The 20,548-nt window shown below is 37.2% G+C and overlaps 1 protein-coding gene across 1 annotated transcript in view; it reads right to left on the bottom strand.

Moving 5' to 3' along the window:
• The window catches only part of ttc3 (tetratricopeptide repeat domain 3), a 199,310-nt gene that overhangs the window by 58,782 nt on the left and 119,980 nt on the right, over positions 1 to 20,548 (bottom strand). The window contains exons 22-26 of the mRNA XM_028800224.2: positions 12,606 to 12,728; positions 11,899 to 12,000; positions 11,662 to 11,754; positions 10,986 to 11,050; positions 4,412 to 4,551 (exon numbers count right to left, since the gene is read on the bottom strand). Coding sequence (XP_028656057.1) covers positions 4,412 to 4,551; positions 10,986 to 11,050; positions 11,662 to 11,754; positions 11,899 to 12,000; positions 12,606 to 12,728 — 523 coding nt within the window. The remainder of the gene's footprint in view (positions 1 to 4,411; positions 4,552 to 10,985; positions 11,051 to 11,661; positions 11,755 to 11,898; positions 12,001 to 12,605; positions 12,729 to 20,548) is intronic.

Genomic DNA, 20,548 nt, shown 5'->3' on the forward strand with positions numbered 1-20,548 from the left:
TAGATAAGATAAAAATGGCAAGTTTAAACAAAGTTTTCAAAAATGATGAAAAAAAAAGCACACACAAATAACAGATATTTGAATATAAAATGGAAAAATTTAAGAAATTATTTTCTGTCTTTTATATAAAACATTTTTCTTTTATTATCAGCTACAAAACCAAAAGGAAAGGCAACACGAAACGAAAAAGACCCAGACAATACTCCTTATATGGAAAACTTAAAAATGTTTTAACTTTTAGAAGGCATAGTAGTTGAAGCACTCTTGTTACACTACAAAAGGTCTGTGGAGAAGAGAAACTGAATCCATAATTGGATTAAAGGTACATTAAAAGGCTAAGAAAATTGAACATCTTATAGTGAAGGTCACATGTCATAGGACAGTATTGAGGCACAAATGAACACAAGAATCATAATCAACCTACTTTATGATGCTAAATAATAGAAGTAGACACTGTAAAAGCTTAAAAAAAATCATCTGGATGATATTTTGGGCAAATTTACTTTTTGCCATAAATGTACAAGGATCTACAAAGATTCCTCTCATTTATACAGTAGACCCCCGCAAAGTCGCGGTTCAGAGTTCGCGGCCTCAGTCATTCGCAGATTTTTCTAATAATTGTTAGCGGAAACTGCAAATATCCATCGCAATTTTTATGGCTTTTTTTTTGTGGAAATACTGTACTGTAGAGAGAACAGGAAGCAACTGTAGAGGAGAACGCAGCTTGAGATGGTGAAAGTAGCCAATAGAATTTGAAACTGCAATTCCCAGCAGTGGCTCCGATTGGTCATCTGCTGAGGCTGTTGGGGTCAAAGGATGTCAGCGCGGCTTTTGAAAAGGGGGCCGGTGACCAAAAGTTTTTGTAATTTGTGTTTCAAGTTCCTGTCTGTCTGCCTTCTGTTGGGTTACCTGTACTTTTTCGTTTTTTCCTGGATTGTTTCATGATTGCCGTCTGAATTGTCTGCCGTCTGCCTGTGTACATGAGGACTGTAAGTGGATTCATGGCCATCCTGCAAAGAAAGGAGCGCTCCTGAACCCGTCCACCCGTCTTCACCATTTCAGGAACTAGCGGTAGGACTATCTTTACATTCCCATTCAACGTGCGGATCTCTGGACTATATTTTCATTATTACATTTCCTCTGTTGCCGTTTTTCATGATTTACTGTGTGCGTTTTCTTTGTGCTTTGTTGTATTTAATTTGTAATCGTCGTAAGGGGAACAGGGGTGGTTTTGTTTTCATTACATTCTTTATTTGCTGTTTGATTACCGGTTTGCTTTGCTTCTGTCTCTGTTTATGAGTGCGTGAGGGTCGGGCCAAGGCTGGATGCGTCCCTGGAATCTCCACCATAAAAATAAATCACCGTCTTCTTGACAGTGTGAATCTTAGTGGCACCGGACCACTACAGCGTTATTCAATTCTCCTTGCTGCTGATTGACTGTGATGCATCTCCAGCTGAGTGTTCTTGTGTTTTCCATTTTGTTCCTCTGAACCCTTAAACCACCACAACCAGCTATAGTTGTTTCCCAGTGCCATTTGCGAGCACGCAGGAGCTGATCAGTCAGTGCCGTACATTCGTTGAGCAGTCAGCTCATGACCAGTGCCAGCCCCTTGTGAGCAGGGGGGCTGAACACACCCCTAGAAGACACAGACACTCCTCAAAAAAACCCTCTTAAAAAACGTTGATAGACTACCTTCACATTGCTCCCTTACTTGCTGGGCTTACTTGCGGCTGCTCTGTCGTGTGATATGCTTCTCACGCGACGCTTACTTAAAAGCCTGAACCGCACGTGTCCTTTTTTGGCTGATTGCTTTGTTTCTCTCTCTCCTCCCCCAGACATCCTCTGCTCCTGTTGCAGGTCCCACTCCTGTTGTGCTTCCCTATGATGTTTGCCTATTCTTTTTAATGAGAACTAACTGTATACTGAGCTTGTTTTACTTCTGAAAGAGATAGGTTTGTTTGCAGTGTTTGAATAAAGTTCCTGTCTCTACAATCTCCTGTGTTTCTGTGCAATTCTGTGACCCAAGCGTGACATCCTGCAGCCTCACTGTCCCTAGGATTGAGCCGCTGCACTATAGCCTGCCAGCATCAGCGCTTACCTCTGTGTGCTTGCGTGCAGCCAGTTCAAGCGCAGTTGGCTCGGTGATTTAATCCATGGTGTCAGTTTTTTTTTCTTTTTTTTTTTAAATAGTTTTTACAGTTCATTAGCAGTGCATAAAAATATCAGTGTTGCAGTAATTGTGATGCTCTTTGCATGAAAAAAAGATATTCCATTAATATTCACTTTTTCTTTGTAAATTGTGACTTAAAGTGCAGCAAAAAAGTATTTGGCGTCCAGGGATGCATTAACCCCCAAGTATGTGTCAGTTTAAGGTTTAAAACCCCAAGATGCTGTCGAAACACCCTGCACCTTCTAAGGCTTCTGGCAATGACAACGCGCTTGCATGAATTACAGTACATATAGCGGTAACATCGGTATTTTACATTCCAGCACTGCGGGAGACATAGCAGTACAGTATTGTGCAGTGTACAAGTTTACATTTACATTCTTTTTTTAGGTAATGTATTAAGCAGTGTTTGAAATTAAAGTGTTTTGGGGGCATATTTAGGGTTTAAACTATAAAAATTGGCATTTTTTTTTAACCACATCCAAAATTTGCGGTTTTTCACAATTTCGTGGGTGCTCTAGGAACGTAACCCCCATGAAATTTGGGGGTGTACTGTATAATTAATTATGGTTACTTTTTTTATCCCTGGTTGTAAGTTCAGGGTCTGTGGGAAACCATTCAGAATTTTCCTTCACATTTATTAGATAATTTCATACATTTTTATGGATGAAAACCTCTTCTCTTTCCCTTTAAATATCATAATAACCTACACATACTGGTGGATAAGGAAAAACATGAAAATCTGTAAGAATATGTTAGTCCTAAACATCCCAACCCATTCATTTTAGTCAAGAATAACACTTAACCACTATTTCACAAAAGAGTGCATTGAAATGAGGGAAGCATGATATTCTAAGATTCATAAAAGGGAAAAGAGTCAAAATTACAACTAAAAGTACATCAACCACTATTTTTTTTAATAGCCAAATCCAATCAACTCTACTACTTGCATGACTGAAACCACAATGGAAAAAATCTTTTTTCTGAGCAAAAACTAAAATAGATGTCCAAAGTTTTGGTACTCTTATTATTAATCAAACTATTAATGAGAATTTTCTTATTTCCTAAAGACGTCTGCTCTGGGTAGACAGATTCTCCAAGAACCAATTTTACTGTCTGTTTCAGTAGCTTAGAATAATTCACACCCACATGAAACCAAAAATAACAACAAATTAAGTAAGCCACATCACAGAACACAAACCACTGGGATAGAGTATACAGGGCTCTAGCAATACTGTAGACAGCTGAATTAGGATTAACTGTAAAGATGGGTATTTGAATGTAGTGCACATGTGCAAAGTGCAATGCATGGAAAAGTTTCTCTAGTGAAAAGAATTAGCAATAAAGTAAATAAATGCATTGTTCCTTTGCTTGATATTTACTAACCATGACCTTATTCATCAAGGTAACCATCACTTGACCCTGCCTTTTCCCAGTACATTAAGAATTCATCACTAGCTTGTTGTTAAGAAGATTACTAGTTTTAGTTTAGGGTTGCCCTTTATCTAAAATATTTCATTTTTACTAATCTGAGTATACCTACCAATAAAGGATATATAATGGGCAAATTGGATAAACTCAAATCCATTTCCAGCACTGGCAATCAGTCTTCTGCAAGCAGTCACCTTACTCAGCTATGGTAGAACACAGCAGTATCCCAATCCCCACAAACCATATGCTATACTACTTTATCATGCAAGTAAATATGAAAGAATTGCTTAGCAACAACTGTGCACTGCCCACATTGCTTATGCTCCAACATTAAATAATAACATGCCACTCAATTTAAAAACACATTTTGTATGTTAGATACTGAGAGTTGTTCTGAACACCATCTGCTCTCATCTTATTTCAATGAAAGGAATCAAAAGATGCTCATTTCAAAAGATGCTTTTAAGTATTAACCTGGGAATGTTAAGTGAGAAAATGGGGGAAATGTATTTTGAAAACTGCTCATCAGAATAGACTATATTCAATCAAAAAATTTAAAACTTTTAAAAAAGAACCTACGTCCCAAAAACTATGGTCTCTTAAAGTGAGACACTACCAAATCCCAAAAGAAGATATTGACACCTAAGCATACATCTGGATTGCATATTTTACTACATACAATTTTCCAACAGTCAACAACCTACAGTGTAAACAGATTGGCTGATCAAATATTAAAAATGAAATTCTAATTCCTGGAAAAAATTAAACAAAATAATAAATCATTACTTTCAGTTGCATTCTCAAACCTTTACCTTTATCTTTAACTTCTTTTTCAATTTTGTCCTCATCCTCCACATGACTATATTCTGGTTTTACTGGCTCCATTGCTTTCTTCCTCCTCATGAGTTTTCTTCTCAGCTTGCGATCCTCTTTAGATTTTAGCTTCTTTATGCTAAAGATAATAAAATGCTGATTACCCAATGTTTTACAATATTTTTACAACTTGGACACCCTTTACGCAAGAATGTATTTTACACTGGTAGCAGGAAATCTAAAATTCTTTTTTCTTTATTCTATTGTTGGTTATTTGCATTTTTCTTTTCACATTCTGCTGGGACTACAATATAATCCTAACATATCCACTATGAATTATATAATACAAAACCAACTAAAAATTTTGTAAATTCCAACATAAAAACATGCATTAAAGTCTGAATACTTTCTGAATCCAATGTATATGCATATATGATGGATATTTCTGTTCCTTTAACTGCAAAGTATACTGTTTGAGATTCCACTAGCACATTACATCAGTAAGTTTGGGAAATTTTACAAATGTTTTACTAAAGAAGCGTAAAACCTATTATAGAGACACTGTTACACCAAACCACTGAACACAAATCATCTGAGAAAAACTCTTGCAATTTATTATTTAAGATGCATGATAATATATTATAGGAGAGTTTTGAAGAGGTGTAACCCCTGAGCAGCACTTCAACATCTCAAATGCCAAAAAGCACTGTTTTTGGGAGATAAAAAAAAAAAAAGAACGTGCTTATTTGTAGTTCCCTAAAGGATATTTCTCATGAGTCTGCACTGTGTAAAAGTGTACACAGCAAATGACTGCTTAGCCTAGCTTTACGCTTATAAGTAATGATGAAAAGAGAGGGAGATTATCCCTGTAAAAAGGTGAAATGCTACTTTTCTACATAAAGGAAGTTGCTTTCCCCCACCTGCCAGGGGCAAGCCAATCTCTTCCAGGAGAGGACAATGACCAGAGATTTTGATATGCTAATGCGTAGTCCTCCTAACTAAATCGCTGCATTCCAAGGAAATATAGTATCCAGAGGGACACAATATATATTTTGCAGCAGAGTTGCAAAACTTAAATTTTCAAGCTAGATATCCTTCAATCCTTGAATGCACCTTGATATCCTGCCCATGGAAATAAAATGATAAAAACATGAACAGGAAAGGAGATAGGACATACATTTAGTTCAGGTCAACTTAGTTTAGCCTCTCAAGTTATCACAAATACACTGAGTGAATGGCAAGGTGAAGCATTCCGAGAACTCCATACCATTAAAGCACTTTCACAGGATAAACCAGGCTACAACATCATAAACTGTCTTTAAATCAACAAAGGACAGGGAGGGAGGATTGACAAATTTTCATGACCCACTCCTCCAGTGGTTTTCAATAATTAAGGGTTTGTCTACTATTTCACAGCCTGGACCACATGGCTCATTTTCTGGACAAATATTTAGAAAGGTCAGCATTGCTGATAAAGAAACCCTTCCTCCTCTTTTTCAACGTGCTTATTTTAATACTGACTGATGGCATATGAGTAGATCAATGTACAGGTGCATCTCAATAAATTAGAATATCATCGAAAAGTTTATTTTAGTAATTCAATTTAAAAGGTGAAAATCAGATATTATATTGAGTCATTACACACAGTGTGATATATTTCAAGCATTTGTTTCTTTTCATTTTGCTGATATTGTGAAAAAGTTAAACATTGTAGACTCATGGTGTCACAACCCACTCAGCTAATTAATCCAAAACACCTGCAAAGGTGTCCTGTGCCTTTAAATGGTCTCAGTCTGATTCAGAAGGCCACACAATCATGGGGAAGACTAGTGACTTGACAGTTGTCCAGAAGACAGTCATTGACATCCTCCACAAGTAGGAAGAGCCACAAAAGGTCATTGCTAAAGAAGCTGGCTGTTCACAGAGTGCTGTATCCAAGCATATCAACAGAAAGTTGAGTGGAAGGAAAAAAATGTGGCAGAAAAAGGTGCACAAGCAACAGAAATAACTGCAGCGTTGAGAGGATTGTGAAGCAATGTGAAGCAAAAGTATCCAGGACATGGGCTACAACCATCACATTCCTTGTGTCAAGCCACTCCTGAACCAGAGACAACATCAGATGCGTCTTACCTGGGCTAAGGAGAAAACAGACTGGATTGTTGCTCAGTGGTCCAAAGTCCTCTTTTCAGATGAAAGTAAACTTTGCATTTCATTTGGAAATAGTCTGGAGGAAGAGTGGAGAAGCACAGAACCAAGTTGCTTGAGGTCCAGTGTGAAGTTTCTACAGTCAGTGATGATTTGGGGATCCATGACATCTGCGATTGCTGGTCCACTATGTTTTATCAAGTTCAAAGTCAGTGTAGCTATCTACCAGGAAATTTTAGAGCACTTCATGATTCCCACTGTTGACAACCTTTATAGAGATTATGGAGATGCTGATTTCATTTTCCAGCAGGACTTGGCACCTGCCCACACTGCCAAAAGTACCAATACCTGGTTTAATGATCATGGTATCACTGTGCTTGATTTGCCAGCAAACCCACCTAACCTAAATCCCATGTAGAGAAAAAGATGACAGACACAAGACCCAACAATGCAGAATAGCTGAAGGCCGCTATCAAAGCATCCTGGGCTTCCATAACACCTTAGCAGTGCCACAGGCTGATCGTCTCCATGCCACGCTGCATTGATGCAGTAATGTGATGCAGTTATGTAATATTCTAATTTTCTAAGATACTGAATTTTGAGTTTTCATTACCTATAGGTCATAATCAGCAAAACGAAAAGAAATAAATGCTTGAAAAATATCTATAGAATATATGAGTTTCACTTTTTGAATTGCATTACTGAAATATATTAACTTTTCTATGATTTTTTAATTTATTGAGATGCACCTGTAATATGCTTCAACTGCCAAATGGCCTGTTTCTACATAATTCTAATCTATTATATTAAATAACACATATTTTCACTATTGGTAAGGCTATCTTACAGAGAGTGAAAGAATATTCACCATGCATTTTTATAGAAACATCTACAATGACTTATCACGGGCTGGATCTGCATCTTGATTAATATATGCTTATGTTATACAACAACAACTTAACTTTATCTATACAGCAGTATTTCAGCAGTAATACTGATGTATATTATTTACCAACTATTACATATTGTAGCAATGTTCCCTAATTATTGCCTAATTATTGAAAACAAAAGACGCTGATGAGGAGAGGTGCGAAGGAATTTAAGGTAGCCTGGGATTACACATTTTTTTTGTAGGCTTCAGGGATTCTAGTGTTAATTATTGGCCTAACTGTAGATATGGGCATTTTCAGGAAACTAGCTTCTTTTTTATAGCCATTTCCTAATTTATGAAGCCCACAACATACTTTTCATTCATTGGAATTGTGTGTTCTCTTATCTTTCCCATGAGAGAAACTGGACTCTATACCACCTCATGTTTATACCCCAGTAACATATGAAGTCATGGGTTACTGCTTGAAACATCCTACACAAACTGAGCAACTTAAACTAAGATATACAATGGAAAAAATGTTTCTGTTACTCTTTAATCATAAGGGTACCAATAAATTGTGGCACCTGTCATTTTTTTAAAATATGTTTTGATTAGGGATTGTTTTTTCTCATAAATTTACTTCTGCTAAAGTGTAGATTTCTCTAACTCTTTCATTATAAGATTAAGTTAATAGAAGTTTTTATAATCTCTTTATTTATCTTTCCCCACAGGTCCCAGCAATTGTGGAAGGGGCTATTGTGACATAATTTTCAAAATTCTGACTCTGTACCCCCCCCCACAGTGGAATTAAAATAAAGCAATCATGATGCGATTGAAGTGGAGACTTTGGAGCTTTAATTTAAGGGGTTTACCAAAAAATATCATACGAGTCATTAAGGAATAACAGACATTGTTATACATGGTCCCCCTGATTTCAGGGGCTCAAAAGTATTTGGACAAACTAAATCATAAATATAATAATAATTTTCATTATTTCCTTAAAAATCATTTACAGTCAATGACTGCCTGAAATCTGGAACCCTGGGTCACCTCCAAATGCTGGGTTTCCACCCTAGTGATACTTGGCCAGGCCTTTGCTGCAGTTGTCTTCAGTTGCTGCTTGTTCATTGGACTTTCGGACATCAGTTTTGTCTTCAGCAAGTGAAATGCATGTTCAATTGGGTTGAGGTCAACTGAACGACTTAGCATTTGATGAATCTTCCAGTACTTTGCTTTGAAAAGCGCTTGGTTGGCTTTTGCAGCGTACTTTGGGTCATTGTCCATCTGTACTGTGAAGCATTGTCCTATCAATTTTGTAGCATTTGGCTGAATCTGAGCAGATAGTATAGTCCCACCCACTTCAGAAGTCATCCTGCTACTTCTCCCAACAGTCATATCATCAATAAACACTAGAGACCAACTTCCATTGCCAGTCAGGTATGTCTATGCCGTAACACTGCCTCCACCATATTTCACAGATGATACAGTATACATCGGATAATGAGCCGTTCACTTTCTTCTTTATACTCTTCTCGTTCCATCATTCTGGTACATAATAATCTTAGTTTCCTCTGTCCAAAGAAAACTGTTCCAGAACTGGACAGACTTTTAAAAAATGTTTTCTGGTTAAGTCTAATCTGTTCTTCCTATGCCTGAGATTTTGCCAGTGGCTGACACTTTGTGGTAAACCCTATAAATTTACTTTTATGGCATTTTCTCTTGATATTAGAATTTAGCAATGATAGGTCTACCTCCTGGAGAGGGTTTTTGGTTTGACTAAATGTTCTGAAGAGATTTTTCTTCACCAAGGAAATAAATTCTGCAATCACCCAGCACAGCTGCCTTCCATAATTGTCTAGGCCTTCTGGAGTTGCTGAACTGACCAGTGCATTCCTTCTTTTCAAGAATGTTCCAAATGGTTTATCTGACCACTCCTAATGTTTTATCATCTCTCTCAAGGGTGGGTTTGTTTTGTTTTCTAATCCTAATAATGGACTGTGTTACTTGCTTGGACAGCCAAAATTCCAACAACTTATTGTAATAAGCTTGTGGAAGGCTACCCAAAATGTTCAGTTCAAGTTAAAAAATTTAAAGGCAATGCTACCAAATCCTAACAAATTGTATGTAAACTTATGACACACTGGAATTGTGATATTTTCAATAAAAAGTGAAATTATTTGTCTGTGAACATTGCTGGAAAAAAATACTTTTGCCCTGCTCAAAGTAGATGTCTTAAACCAGGGGTAGGCAACGTCGGTCCTGGAGTGCCGCAGTATGTGCAGGTTTTTGTTCCAACCCAGTTCCTTAACGAGAACTCAATTATTGCTGATGAAGCACATATTGCTTAAGTGACATTTTAATGCTTCATTTTAGTGGTCTCGCTTGTTAAGGTTCTCCAACCTTAATTGCTTATTTCAATCTTAAACTGCTGCATTCAGTGTTTTAATTGCTCCTTATTAGCAATAAGATGTAAAACAGGGGTAGGCAATGTCGGTCCTGGTGAGCCGCAGTGGCTACAGGTTTTCATTCAACCCAATTGCTTAATTAGAAACCAATCATTGCCAATCTCAGACCTTATTTAATTTTATGGCTTGTTAGTCTGTGCAATGTAAGGCTTTTATATCGTAGATTTTTTTCCTTTCCAAGGATATCATCCAAATGATTTGAAGCCTAAAACAGATCATTTTCAGTCTGTCACATTTTTCTATTAAGTGTTTTATTAAATCAAACCGTGCATGATGAACACACACAGATGTAATTGGAAAAAAGCTAGCTGGAGAACTGCTGGCTGCTTTGTCTTTTACATCTTATTGCTAATAAGGAGCAATTAAAACACTGAATGCAGCAGTTTAAGATTGAAATAAGCAATTAAGGTTGGAGAACCTTAACAAGCGAGACCACTAAAATGAAGCATTAAAATGTCACTTAAGCAATATGTGCTTCATCAGCAATAATTGAGTTCTCGTTAAGGAACTGGGTTGGAACGAAAACCTGCACATACTGTGGCACTCCAGGACCGACGTTGCCTACCCCTGTCTTAAACGACATACCAAATTTATACTTTTGTTAGTATGATATCTGTGGAGGGGTTGTAAAGTGAGTTTTAAATAATTCACCCAAAGTGTATGTAAACATCTGACTTCAACTGTGTGTGTGTATGTATATATAAATACACACACACACACACACAGGGTTGGTAAAAATAAGTTTACAGTTGCGAGTACACAAAAGTTTATTCTTGTATTATTTACCTGTATCATTTGTCTTCTTCTTAAAACTATTGAGTTAATACAGCTATTGTAATGATAACTTGTTTGTCTTTTTCCATACAAATGACTGTAAACATACTTTTGCCCACCCCTGTATAAATATAAAAGCAACTGTCCATTCCTTGCATCCTAGTATAATGGTACCTGTTGATTTAAATGTACATGTCAGCCTTCAGCAAATTTGCCACTATGTATTTTTGAGAAGGTTGCCGAAATATTTCTCATACAGAAATGACATTGATTAACCATAGCAAGTACAGAAAGGGAAATAAATTTAAGATGCCATACCTTGAAGCTTTTTGTTTTACTGCTGGTTTTAGTATCTCTTTTGATCTCTGTATGTTTGATTCAAACTAGAAAACAAAAACAGATATCAATTTGTTTTACACATGATAAATAATGAAGTATCAATCACATATTCCATCCATCCATCCATTTTCCAACCCGCTGAATCCGAACACAGGGTCACGGGGGTCTGCTGGAGCCAATCCCAGCCAACACAGGGCACAAGGCAGGAACCAATCCGGGGCAGGGTGCCAACCCACCGCAGGACACACACAAACACACCCACACACCAAGCACACACTAGGGCCAAGTTAGAATTGCCAATCCACCTAACCAGCATGTCTTTGGACTGTGGGAGGAAGCCGGAGCGCCCGGAGGAAACCCACGCAGACACGGGGAGAACATGCAAACTCCACGCAGGGAGGACCCGGGAAGCGAACCCAGGTCCCCAGGTCTCCCAACTGCGAGGCAGCAGCGCTACCCACTGCGCCACCGTGCCGCCCCAATCATATATTGTTAATATAAAATATTTCATATTTCACAATTAAATGTAACTTTACAAAACCTTTCCAAATAAAATTCTTCAGAAGTCTCCTTCCAGGTATTAGAACCATCACATTAGGGATTTTAAAAAGGTCAGGGCATATATTAGGTGGGGGGAAAAAAAAATTAAAATTACCTCACATTTAATAAGGCCTGTTGATCCAAAAATTACAAGCCTAGAAATTTTACCCATACAATCAGCAGTGAAGCACGTACTGTAAAGAAAATCCTGTAAGGAAATTAAAAAAAAATTTTAAATAGTCACTTTAATAAAAAAAGAATAAGGAATAATGGCTTTCTACTAGTTAACAGTATGAAGACTGCCCTAGTAAATGTTGAACATGAAATATTAACCATTCAGTTATGACCTCACCTTGTCATTTTTATCAGCACACATCACAGATTTCATTTTTTTCCAACAGCTTATATGATACTCAATACAGCATTTCTGGCTACATATGATACGGATGAAACCCTGTGAATGCATAAGTAATTAATTTTAAAGTAAGAAATTAAATGGATGTTCTAAACTAATTCAATATATTTATAATCTACAAACTGAGGTAAAATAACTTAACAAGAAACCACAAGTGCCTCATGATTGTATAGAAATGAAAATATTTAAATCACAGTATGTTAGACAAAGTCCATTCCCTACATGGTGTGTTTGGGAAGGCCCCTTAAAAGTTCTCCACATTCATGCTTCACTTTGCCATTTACTGGATTATAATCATGAATTCCTTCATGAAAAGAGAATGTGCAAGGAAGGAAATCTTCGAAAGATACTAGCAACTCAGAAAGTACTGTTGCACACCCAAATAAAGTTGATAACACTGGATTAGTTTAAAGTTGCCAAACGATCTAAGAACACATTTTTGGAAATTGGTAAGATATTCTAGTCCCCAAAGGAAGCTCACATAAGTAAAGCTAATTAGTAAAGCTAAAGCTTGTCAACATGCAAAAGGCATCATCTGCAGATCTCTCTAAGTAACATCAAAGCAATGTAAACTTTTCTGACCAAAGCATACTTTAAGATATCATTAAATGCTGTTTACTAAAATAATCATTCCAAAACCTCACCTTAAAATCAGGATCTTTAAAATAAATTTGGATTTTAGAATTTCCAAGGCATTGTTGAAAACGGCACACGGCATCAGGCTTTGGAGGAAACTTGCACATCTCCATGCTTTTTTCCAAAGCACTCTGTGGAGATTAATGATTTTAATGCAAGAAAATGTTAGAACAATTCAGAAAACTGAATTCTTAACAAAGAAGTAAAATCAATGTGCTTTACAAGAATTCACTGAAATAACATCCTTTAAACAGAAAAAAAGTATTTATTTAGCACAAACATTTTTGCAGTTATAGAGATACCAACAGTATGCACAGTGTAAAGAAAGTCTAAATAGGAGGCAGGAGAAAACACCAATAAATTTATTATCATTTCGGTAACAGCTCTCAGGACTAGGAAGAACCAAAAGTACATTAAAAAATCTAACCAATGAAGTCATAACATATTAGCAAGTGGCAACCATTATTACATTTGCTGATGAATTTTAGATTAATTGCAGTTTAACAGAAAGCTAGACATACACGCACGCACGGACACACATACACACAAATATACAGTCAAATTAAAAAGTATGTAAACCCTTTGGAATTATCTGGTTTACTGCATGAATTAGTCATAAAAAGTGATCTGATCTTCATCCAAGTCACAGGTACTGATATACACAATGACTTTAAGCCAATGACACACAAAAAAATCTACTCTTTCATGTCTTTATTTTACAAACGCATTATACACATTAAATATAGATAATTCTTTCACATACTTTTCACTTTGACTGTATGTATGTATATATATTTATATGTATATATATATATATATATATATATACACACACACACACACACAATGCATCTGGAAAGTACAGTAATCCCTCGCTGTATCGCGCTTCAACTTTTGCGGCTTCACTATCGCGGATTTTATATGTAAGCATATTTAAATATATAAAGCGGATTTTTCGCTGCTTCGCGGGTTTCTGCGGACAATGGGTCTTTTTACTTCTGGTACATGCTTCCTCAGTTGGTTTGCCCAGTTGATTTCATACAAGGGACGCTATTGGCGGATGACTGAGAAGCTACCTAATCAGAGCACACAGTTAAGTTCCTGTGTGCTGATTGGCTCAGCGACGGAGTGCTGCATTAACCAGGAAGTCTCATCTCACTCATTCAGCATTAACGTGCTCCTGCTACTGCTTCAGGGGCCGTGTCCAAGCGCCAACAGAAGATGCAAATGATTGCAGAAAAGGTAAAGGTTTTGGATATGTTGAAGGAAGGGAACAGCTACACCACTACAGGACACCATTACGGCATCAATGAGTCCACGATTCTTTTTATTTAAAAAGGAGGAAAAGCATGCAAGATCTACGGCAGCAGTGTCCTTTAACCAGGGCGCAAAACGAGTTGCAAGTGGACGTGATAAGGCAGTAGTCTGGATGGAATCTGCTTTAGGGATTTGGATTGAAGAGTGCTGGAAGAAGAACAACGGCGGTGCTACACAGTCGCCTGAAGAGGCTCCTTTAGAAGAGCTGAAACGCTATCCTTTGTTGTGCAGTAAAATTAAACTCATCGTTATCGGACAAGTCGTCGTGTCATTGTTGGTGAGTAACCATAATTAATTATCTACGTATAGTACTTATTACATGTACATAGTTTAGTGTCACTGTACACACAGTTTACTGTATACAATTTTTCTTGCATTGTACGTATTTATTGCTGGTGGCCTGTCTGTCGTAATGGCTGTAACATAAGTGATATCGGAGACGCTCGATATCTTTAAAATAATATTTAGGTTTTACTGTATATAAACTGTGTTTACATACATAATTTCAACGAATCTTACCTAATAGCTAAGAGAATACAAAGGGTTTATGCTGTATAATTGTGCAGGAAATGTTTATAATAGTGTGGGAGAGTTTATAAGGGCTTAAAATATATAAAAAGAACCATATGAACATATGGTTTCTACTTCGCGGATTTTCACCTTTCGCGGGGGGTTCTGGAACGCAACCCCCGAGATGGAGGAGGGAATACTGTATTCACAGCGCATCACTTTTTTCACATTTTGTTATGATACAGCCTTATTCCAAAATGGATTAAATTCATTTTTTCCTCAGAATTCTACACACAACACCCCATAATGACAATGTGAAAAAAGTTTGAGGCTTTTGCCAATTTATTAAAAATAAAAAAATTGAGAAAGCACATGTACATAAGTATTCAAAGCCTTTGCCATGAAGCTCAAAATTGAGCTAAGGTGCATCCTGTTTCCCCTGATCATCCTTGAGATGTTTCTGCAGCTGTGCTTGGTGTGTGGGTGTGTTTGTCTGTGTCCTGCGGTGGGTTGGCACCCTGCCCGGGATTGGTTCCTGCCTTGTGCCCTGTGTTGGCTGGGATTGGCTCCAGCAGACCCCCGTGACCCTGTGTTCGGATTCAGCGGGTTGGAAAATGGATGGATATATATATACACAGACACACACACACACACACACACATATACATTATATATATACTAGCAAAATACCCGCGCTTCGCAGCGGAGAAGTAGTGTGTTAAAGAGGTTATGTAAACATATATATACATACACATATCTACAAATATACATATACATATACATATATATATACATATACATATATATATATATATATATATACATATACATATATATACATATACATATATATACATATACATATATATACATATACATATATATATACATATACATATATATACATATACATATATATATACATATATACATATATATACATATACATATATATACATATACATATATATACATATACATATATATACATATACATATATATACATATACATATACATATATATACATATACATATATACATATACATCCATCCATCCATCCATTATCCAACCCGCTGAATCCGAACACAGGGTCATGGGGGTCTGCTGGAGCCAATCCCAGCCAACACAGGGCACAAGGCAGGAAACAATCCTGGGCAGGGTGCAAACCCACCGCAGGACACACACAAACACACCCACACACCAAGCACACACTAGGGCCAATTTAGAATCGCCAATCCACCTAACCTGCATGTCTTTGGACTGTGGGAGGAAACCGGAGCGCCCGGAGGAAACCCACGCAGACACGGGGAGAACTTGCAAACTCCACGCAGGGAGGACCCGGGAATCGAACCCAGGTCCCCAGATCTCCCAACTGCGAGGCAGCAGCGCTACCCACTGCGCCACCGTGCCGCCCTATACATATACATATATATACATATACATATATGCATATACATATATATACATATATACATATACATATATATACATACTAGCAAAATACCCGCGCTTCGCAGCGGAGAAGTAGTGTGTTAAAGAGGTTATGAATAAGTAAAGGAAACATTTTAAAAATAACGTAACATGATTGTGAATGTAATTGTGTTGTCATTGTTATGAGTGTTGCTGTCATATATATATATACATATACACACACATATACACACATATACAGATATATTATATATACATATACACATATTTTTTATATATATATATATATATATATATATATATATATATATATATATATATATATATATATATATACACATACATATATACATACATATACACACATAGATGCACTTACAATAACATTGAAATCAATATAAACAACATTAACATCATTATCATATGAGAATATGAAGTAATATATAAGAAGCACATTTCATATAAATATAAATTATTAAACAGTAAAATCTTCTTCTATAATTTGCTACCGTGGCTTTTCGTTGGTCTGTCCAGGATTTTAAATCACCTGTAGCTTGCAAACCGTTTCACCTATTGACTTGAAATCTGGCACACATATAATACGTCACGTCTGCTATCCGCTTTATGGGTGATGAGTGTATTACTCTTTTATGTTTATTTTATTTTAGAATCAACTCCTATCTGCGCACACCAGGGCGGCCGTGGGCAGATGCGTATGGTGTATTCACTCCATGTTATCGTGCATTGCGCTGTCACTGGTATTTTGATAAAAGAATTTGAACAATATATAAGAAGCGTATAAATTATTAAACAGTAAAACATTAACATTTAAGAAGTAAAGTTACATTGAGTACTACTACAGTGCCTTCGGGTATACCTCATTTTTTCTTTGCCCATTACATGCTTAAATGTATACATTTTTTGGTGTACCTACCCGAGAACACGCGACATATAACCGACCGTGGGAGAAGCATGGATTTTAAACACGCGTTGAGTTCATCTGCTGGTCTCCCTCGTGGAATAACTGGTAATGTTTGACTAAAATCTACAGCGAGTAAAACGACATTACCTCCTTTTTTTTTTTTTTACGATCTCTGAGATGTTGCTTTTTTCGGTTCAAGGCTTCATAAGCTCTTTTATGTTCCATGGTGTACTTAATAAGTACTAATTATCCCAAACCATCATCTTTGAATGTTGCAAGACTTTCGCCTTGTATGTAGATCGGGGTAATTACATTCATTGCATTCCTAGTCTGAATCACAATCTGATTGTATGGGTGGTTACCTGGCACTGTAGGGTTGCCACCCGTCCTTTAAAATACGGAATCGTGCCGGGTTTGAGAATGAAATTGCGCGTCCCGTTTTGAATCAATACTGGACGGGATTTATCCCGTATGTTTTGTATCATTTTTTTTTTAAAGCAGCGTCTCATGCAAATTATCCCACACGCATTTTATGAAGATGCCTCCTTTCCTACTTTGGATTGGGTAATACTTGATGTCATCGTTAGTTTGATTGGTGTTTTTAACTGTCCAGTGAGGAGGGCGTGTCTTTTAAGTACAGTCTGCAAAGTGTTGGCACTGAGATGTTGTGTCAACGCCATAGTTGAAGCCCCTAACGTTGCGGTCAGCAAGTCGGCTAACATCCGCCATGTGCCGTCTTTCAGTTGCGAGAAGCAGATCATAGAATGGTTGAAACTGTTGCCCCTAACGTTGCGCCACGGCGTGTGGTTCGTTTATACCTCGTGTCTTGTCATTAAACTTTTATCTCGCGAATATGTTATTGCAATCCGCAGCGGGAGCGTTTCTATAAACTTAATTGAAAGTTACGTTTTACACCGTGCTTTGTTTCCCTTATGAACATGCTTGTATGCTCAACTCGCTCCGTTCTCAATTGTTTAATTAATTTTTTGCTCTTCGCTGTTTGCGGCTGTTCCTCCATTTCCCCCTACTTCGTTCTTTTATCTCGCGAATATGTTATTGCAATCCTTAACAGGAGCGTTTCAATAAACTGATTGAAAATAGTTTTGCATTTACCTTTTTAGTAAAAGGCGAGCTTTTAAGCCTGAGAAATCACCCCGTAAATGCACACGTTTAATTGGACATGTGTTAATATGTATGGTTACACAGTATTAAAAGACAGTGAACAACGTCAGTTACCTTTCTTCCCGCGTTTGATAAAAGGTGAGCTTTTAAGCCTGAGAAATCACCCCGTAAATGCACACGTTTAATTGCACGTGTTAATATGTATGCTTACACAGTATTAAAAGACAGTCAAAAATTAACGTCATTTACCTTCGTTCCCGCGTGTGACTCGTGCTGTAAATGTCTTCCTTGTTTTTAGTTCACGTGATTACGTAGGAGGCGTGATGACGCGATACGTGACACCGCCTCCTCCATTACAGTGTATGGACAAAAAATATGTTCCAGTTATGACCATTACGCTTTGAATTTCGAAATGAAACCTGCCTAACTTTTGTAAGTAAGCTGTAAGGAATGAGCCTGCCAAATTTCAGCCTTCCACCTACACGGGAAGTTGGAGAATTAGTGATGAGTGAGTCAGTCAGTGAGTGAGTGAGTCAGTCAGTCAGTCAGTGAGGGCTTTGCCTTTTATTATTATAGATACATATATGTGTATGTATGTAGATATGTAAATATGTATATGTATATATATATGTGTCTGTATGTGTGTGTGTGTGTATATATATATATATATATATATATATATACACATATATGTGTGTGTATGTATGTATGTACAGTGGTGTGAAAAACTATTTGCCCCCTTCCTGATTTCTTATTCTTTTGCATGTTTGTCACACAAAATGTTTCTGATCATCAAACACATTTAACCATTAGTCAAATATAACACAAGTAAACACAAAATGCAGTTTTTAAATGATGGTGTTTATTATTTAGGGAGAAAAAAAATCCAAACCTACATGGCCCTGTGTGAAAAAGTAATTGCCCCCTGAACCTAATAACTGGTTGGGCCACCCTTAGCAGCAATAACTGCAATCAAGCGTTTGCGATAACTTGCAATGAGTCTTTTACAGCGCTCTGGAGGAATTTTGGCCCACTCATCTTTGCAAAATTGTTGTAATTCAGCTTTATTTGAGGGTTTTCTAGCATGAACCGCCTTTTTAAGGTCATGCCATAGCATCTCAATTGGATTCAGGTCAGGACTTTGACTAGGCCACTCCAAAGTCTTCATTTTGTTTTTCTTCAGCCATTCAGTGGTGGATTTGCTGGTGTGTTTTGGGTCATTGTCCTGTTGCAGCCCCCAAGATCGCTTCAGCTTGAGTTGACGAACAGATGGCCGGACATTCTCCTTCAGGATTTTTTGGTAGACAGTAGAATTCATGGTTCCATCTATCGCAACAAGCCTTCCAGGTCCTGAAGCAGCAAAACAACCCCAGACCATCACACTACCACCACATTTTACTGTTGGTATGATGTTCTTTTTCTGAAATGCTGTGTTCCTTTTACGCCAGATGTAACGGGACATTTGCCTTCCAAAAAGTTCAACTTTTGACTCATCAGTCCACAAGGTATTTTCCCAAAAGTCTTGGCAATCATTGAGATGTTTCTTAGCAAAATTGAGACGAGCCCTTATGTTCTTTTTGCTTAACAGTGGTTTGCGTCTTGGAAATCTGCCATGCAAGCCGTTTTTGCCCAGTCTCTTTCTTATGGTGGAGTCGTGAACACTGACCTTAATTGAGGCAAGTGAGGCCTGCAGTTCTTTAGACGTTGTCCTGGGGTCTTTTGTGACCTCTCGGATGAGTCGTCTCTGCGCTCTTGGGGTAATTTTGGTCGGCCGGCCACTCCTGGGAAGGTTCACCACTGTTCCATGTTTTTGCCATTTGTGGATAATGGCTATCACTGTGGTTCGCTGGAGTCCCAAAGCTTTAGAAATGGCTTTATAACCTTTACCAGACTGATAGATCTCAATTACTTCTGTTCTCATTTGTTCCTGAATTTCTTTGGATCTTGGCATGATGTCTAGCTTTTGAGGTGCTTTTGGTCTACTTCTCTGTGTCAGGCAGCTCCTATTTAAGTGATTTCTTGATTGAAACAGGTGTGGCAGTAATCAGGCCTGGGGGTGGCTACGGAAATTGAACTCAGGTGTGATACACCACAGTTAGGTTATTTTTTCACATGGGGGCAATTACTTTTTCACACAGGGCCATGTAGGTTTGGATTTTTTTTCTCCCTAAATAATAAACACCATCATTTAAAAACTGCATTTTGTGTTTACTTGTGTTATATTTGACTAATGGTTAAATGTGTTTGATGATCAGAAACATTTTGTGTGACAAACATGCAAAAAAATAAGAAATCAGGAAGGGGGCAAATAGTTTTTCACACCACTGTATGTGTGTATATGTATGTGTGTATATATATATATATGTTGATATATGTGGATGTGTATATGTATATATATATGTAGATATGTATATATAAGTATATATGTTTATGTATATATATGTTTACATAACCTCTTTAACACACTACTTCTCCGCTGCGAAGCGTGGGTATTTTGCTAGTATAGATATATGTGTATGTATGTAGATATGTATATATGTGTATATATATGTAGATATGTAAATATGTATATGTATATGTGTGTCTGTATGTGTATATATATGTTGATATATGTATATATATATATGGATGTCTATATGTATATAT

Source organism: Erpetoichthys calabaricus, chromosome 4 (assembly GCF_900747795.2).
Source record: "Erpetoichthys calabaricus chromosome 4, fErpCal1.3, whole genome shotgun sequence".
In the NCBI taxonomy this organism is placed as follows: Eukaryota; Metazoa; Chordata; class Cladistia; order Polypteriformes; family Polypteridae; genus Erpetoichthys; species Erpetoichthys calabaricus.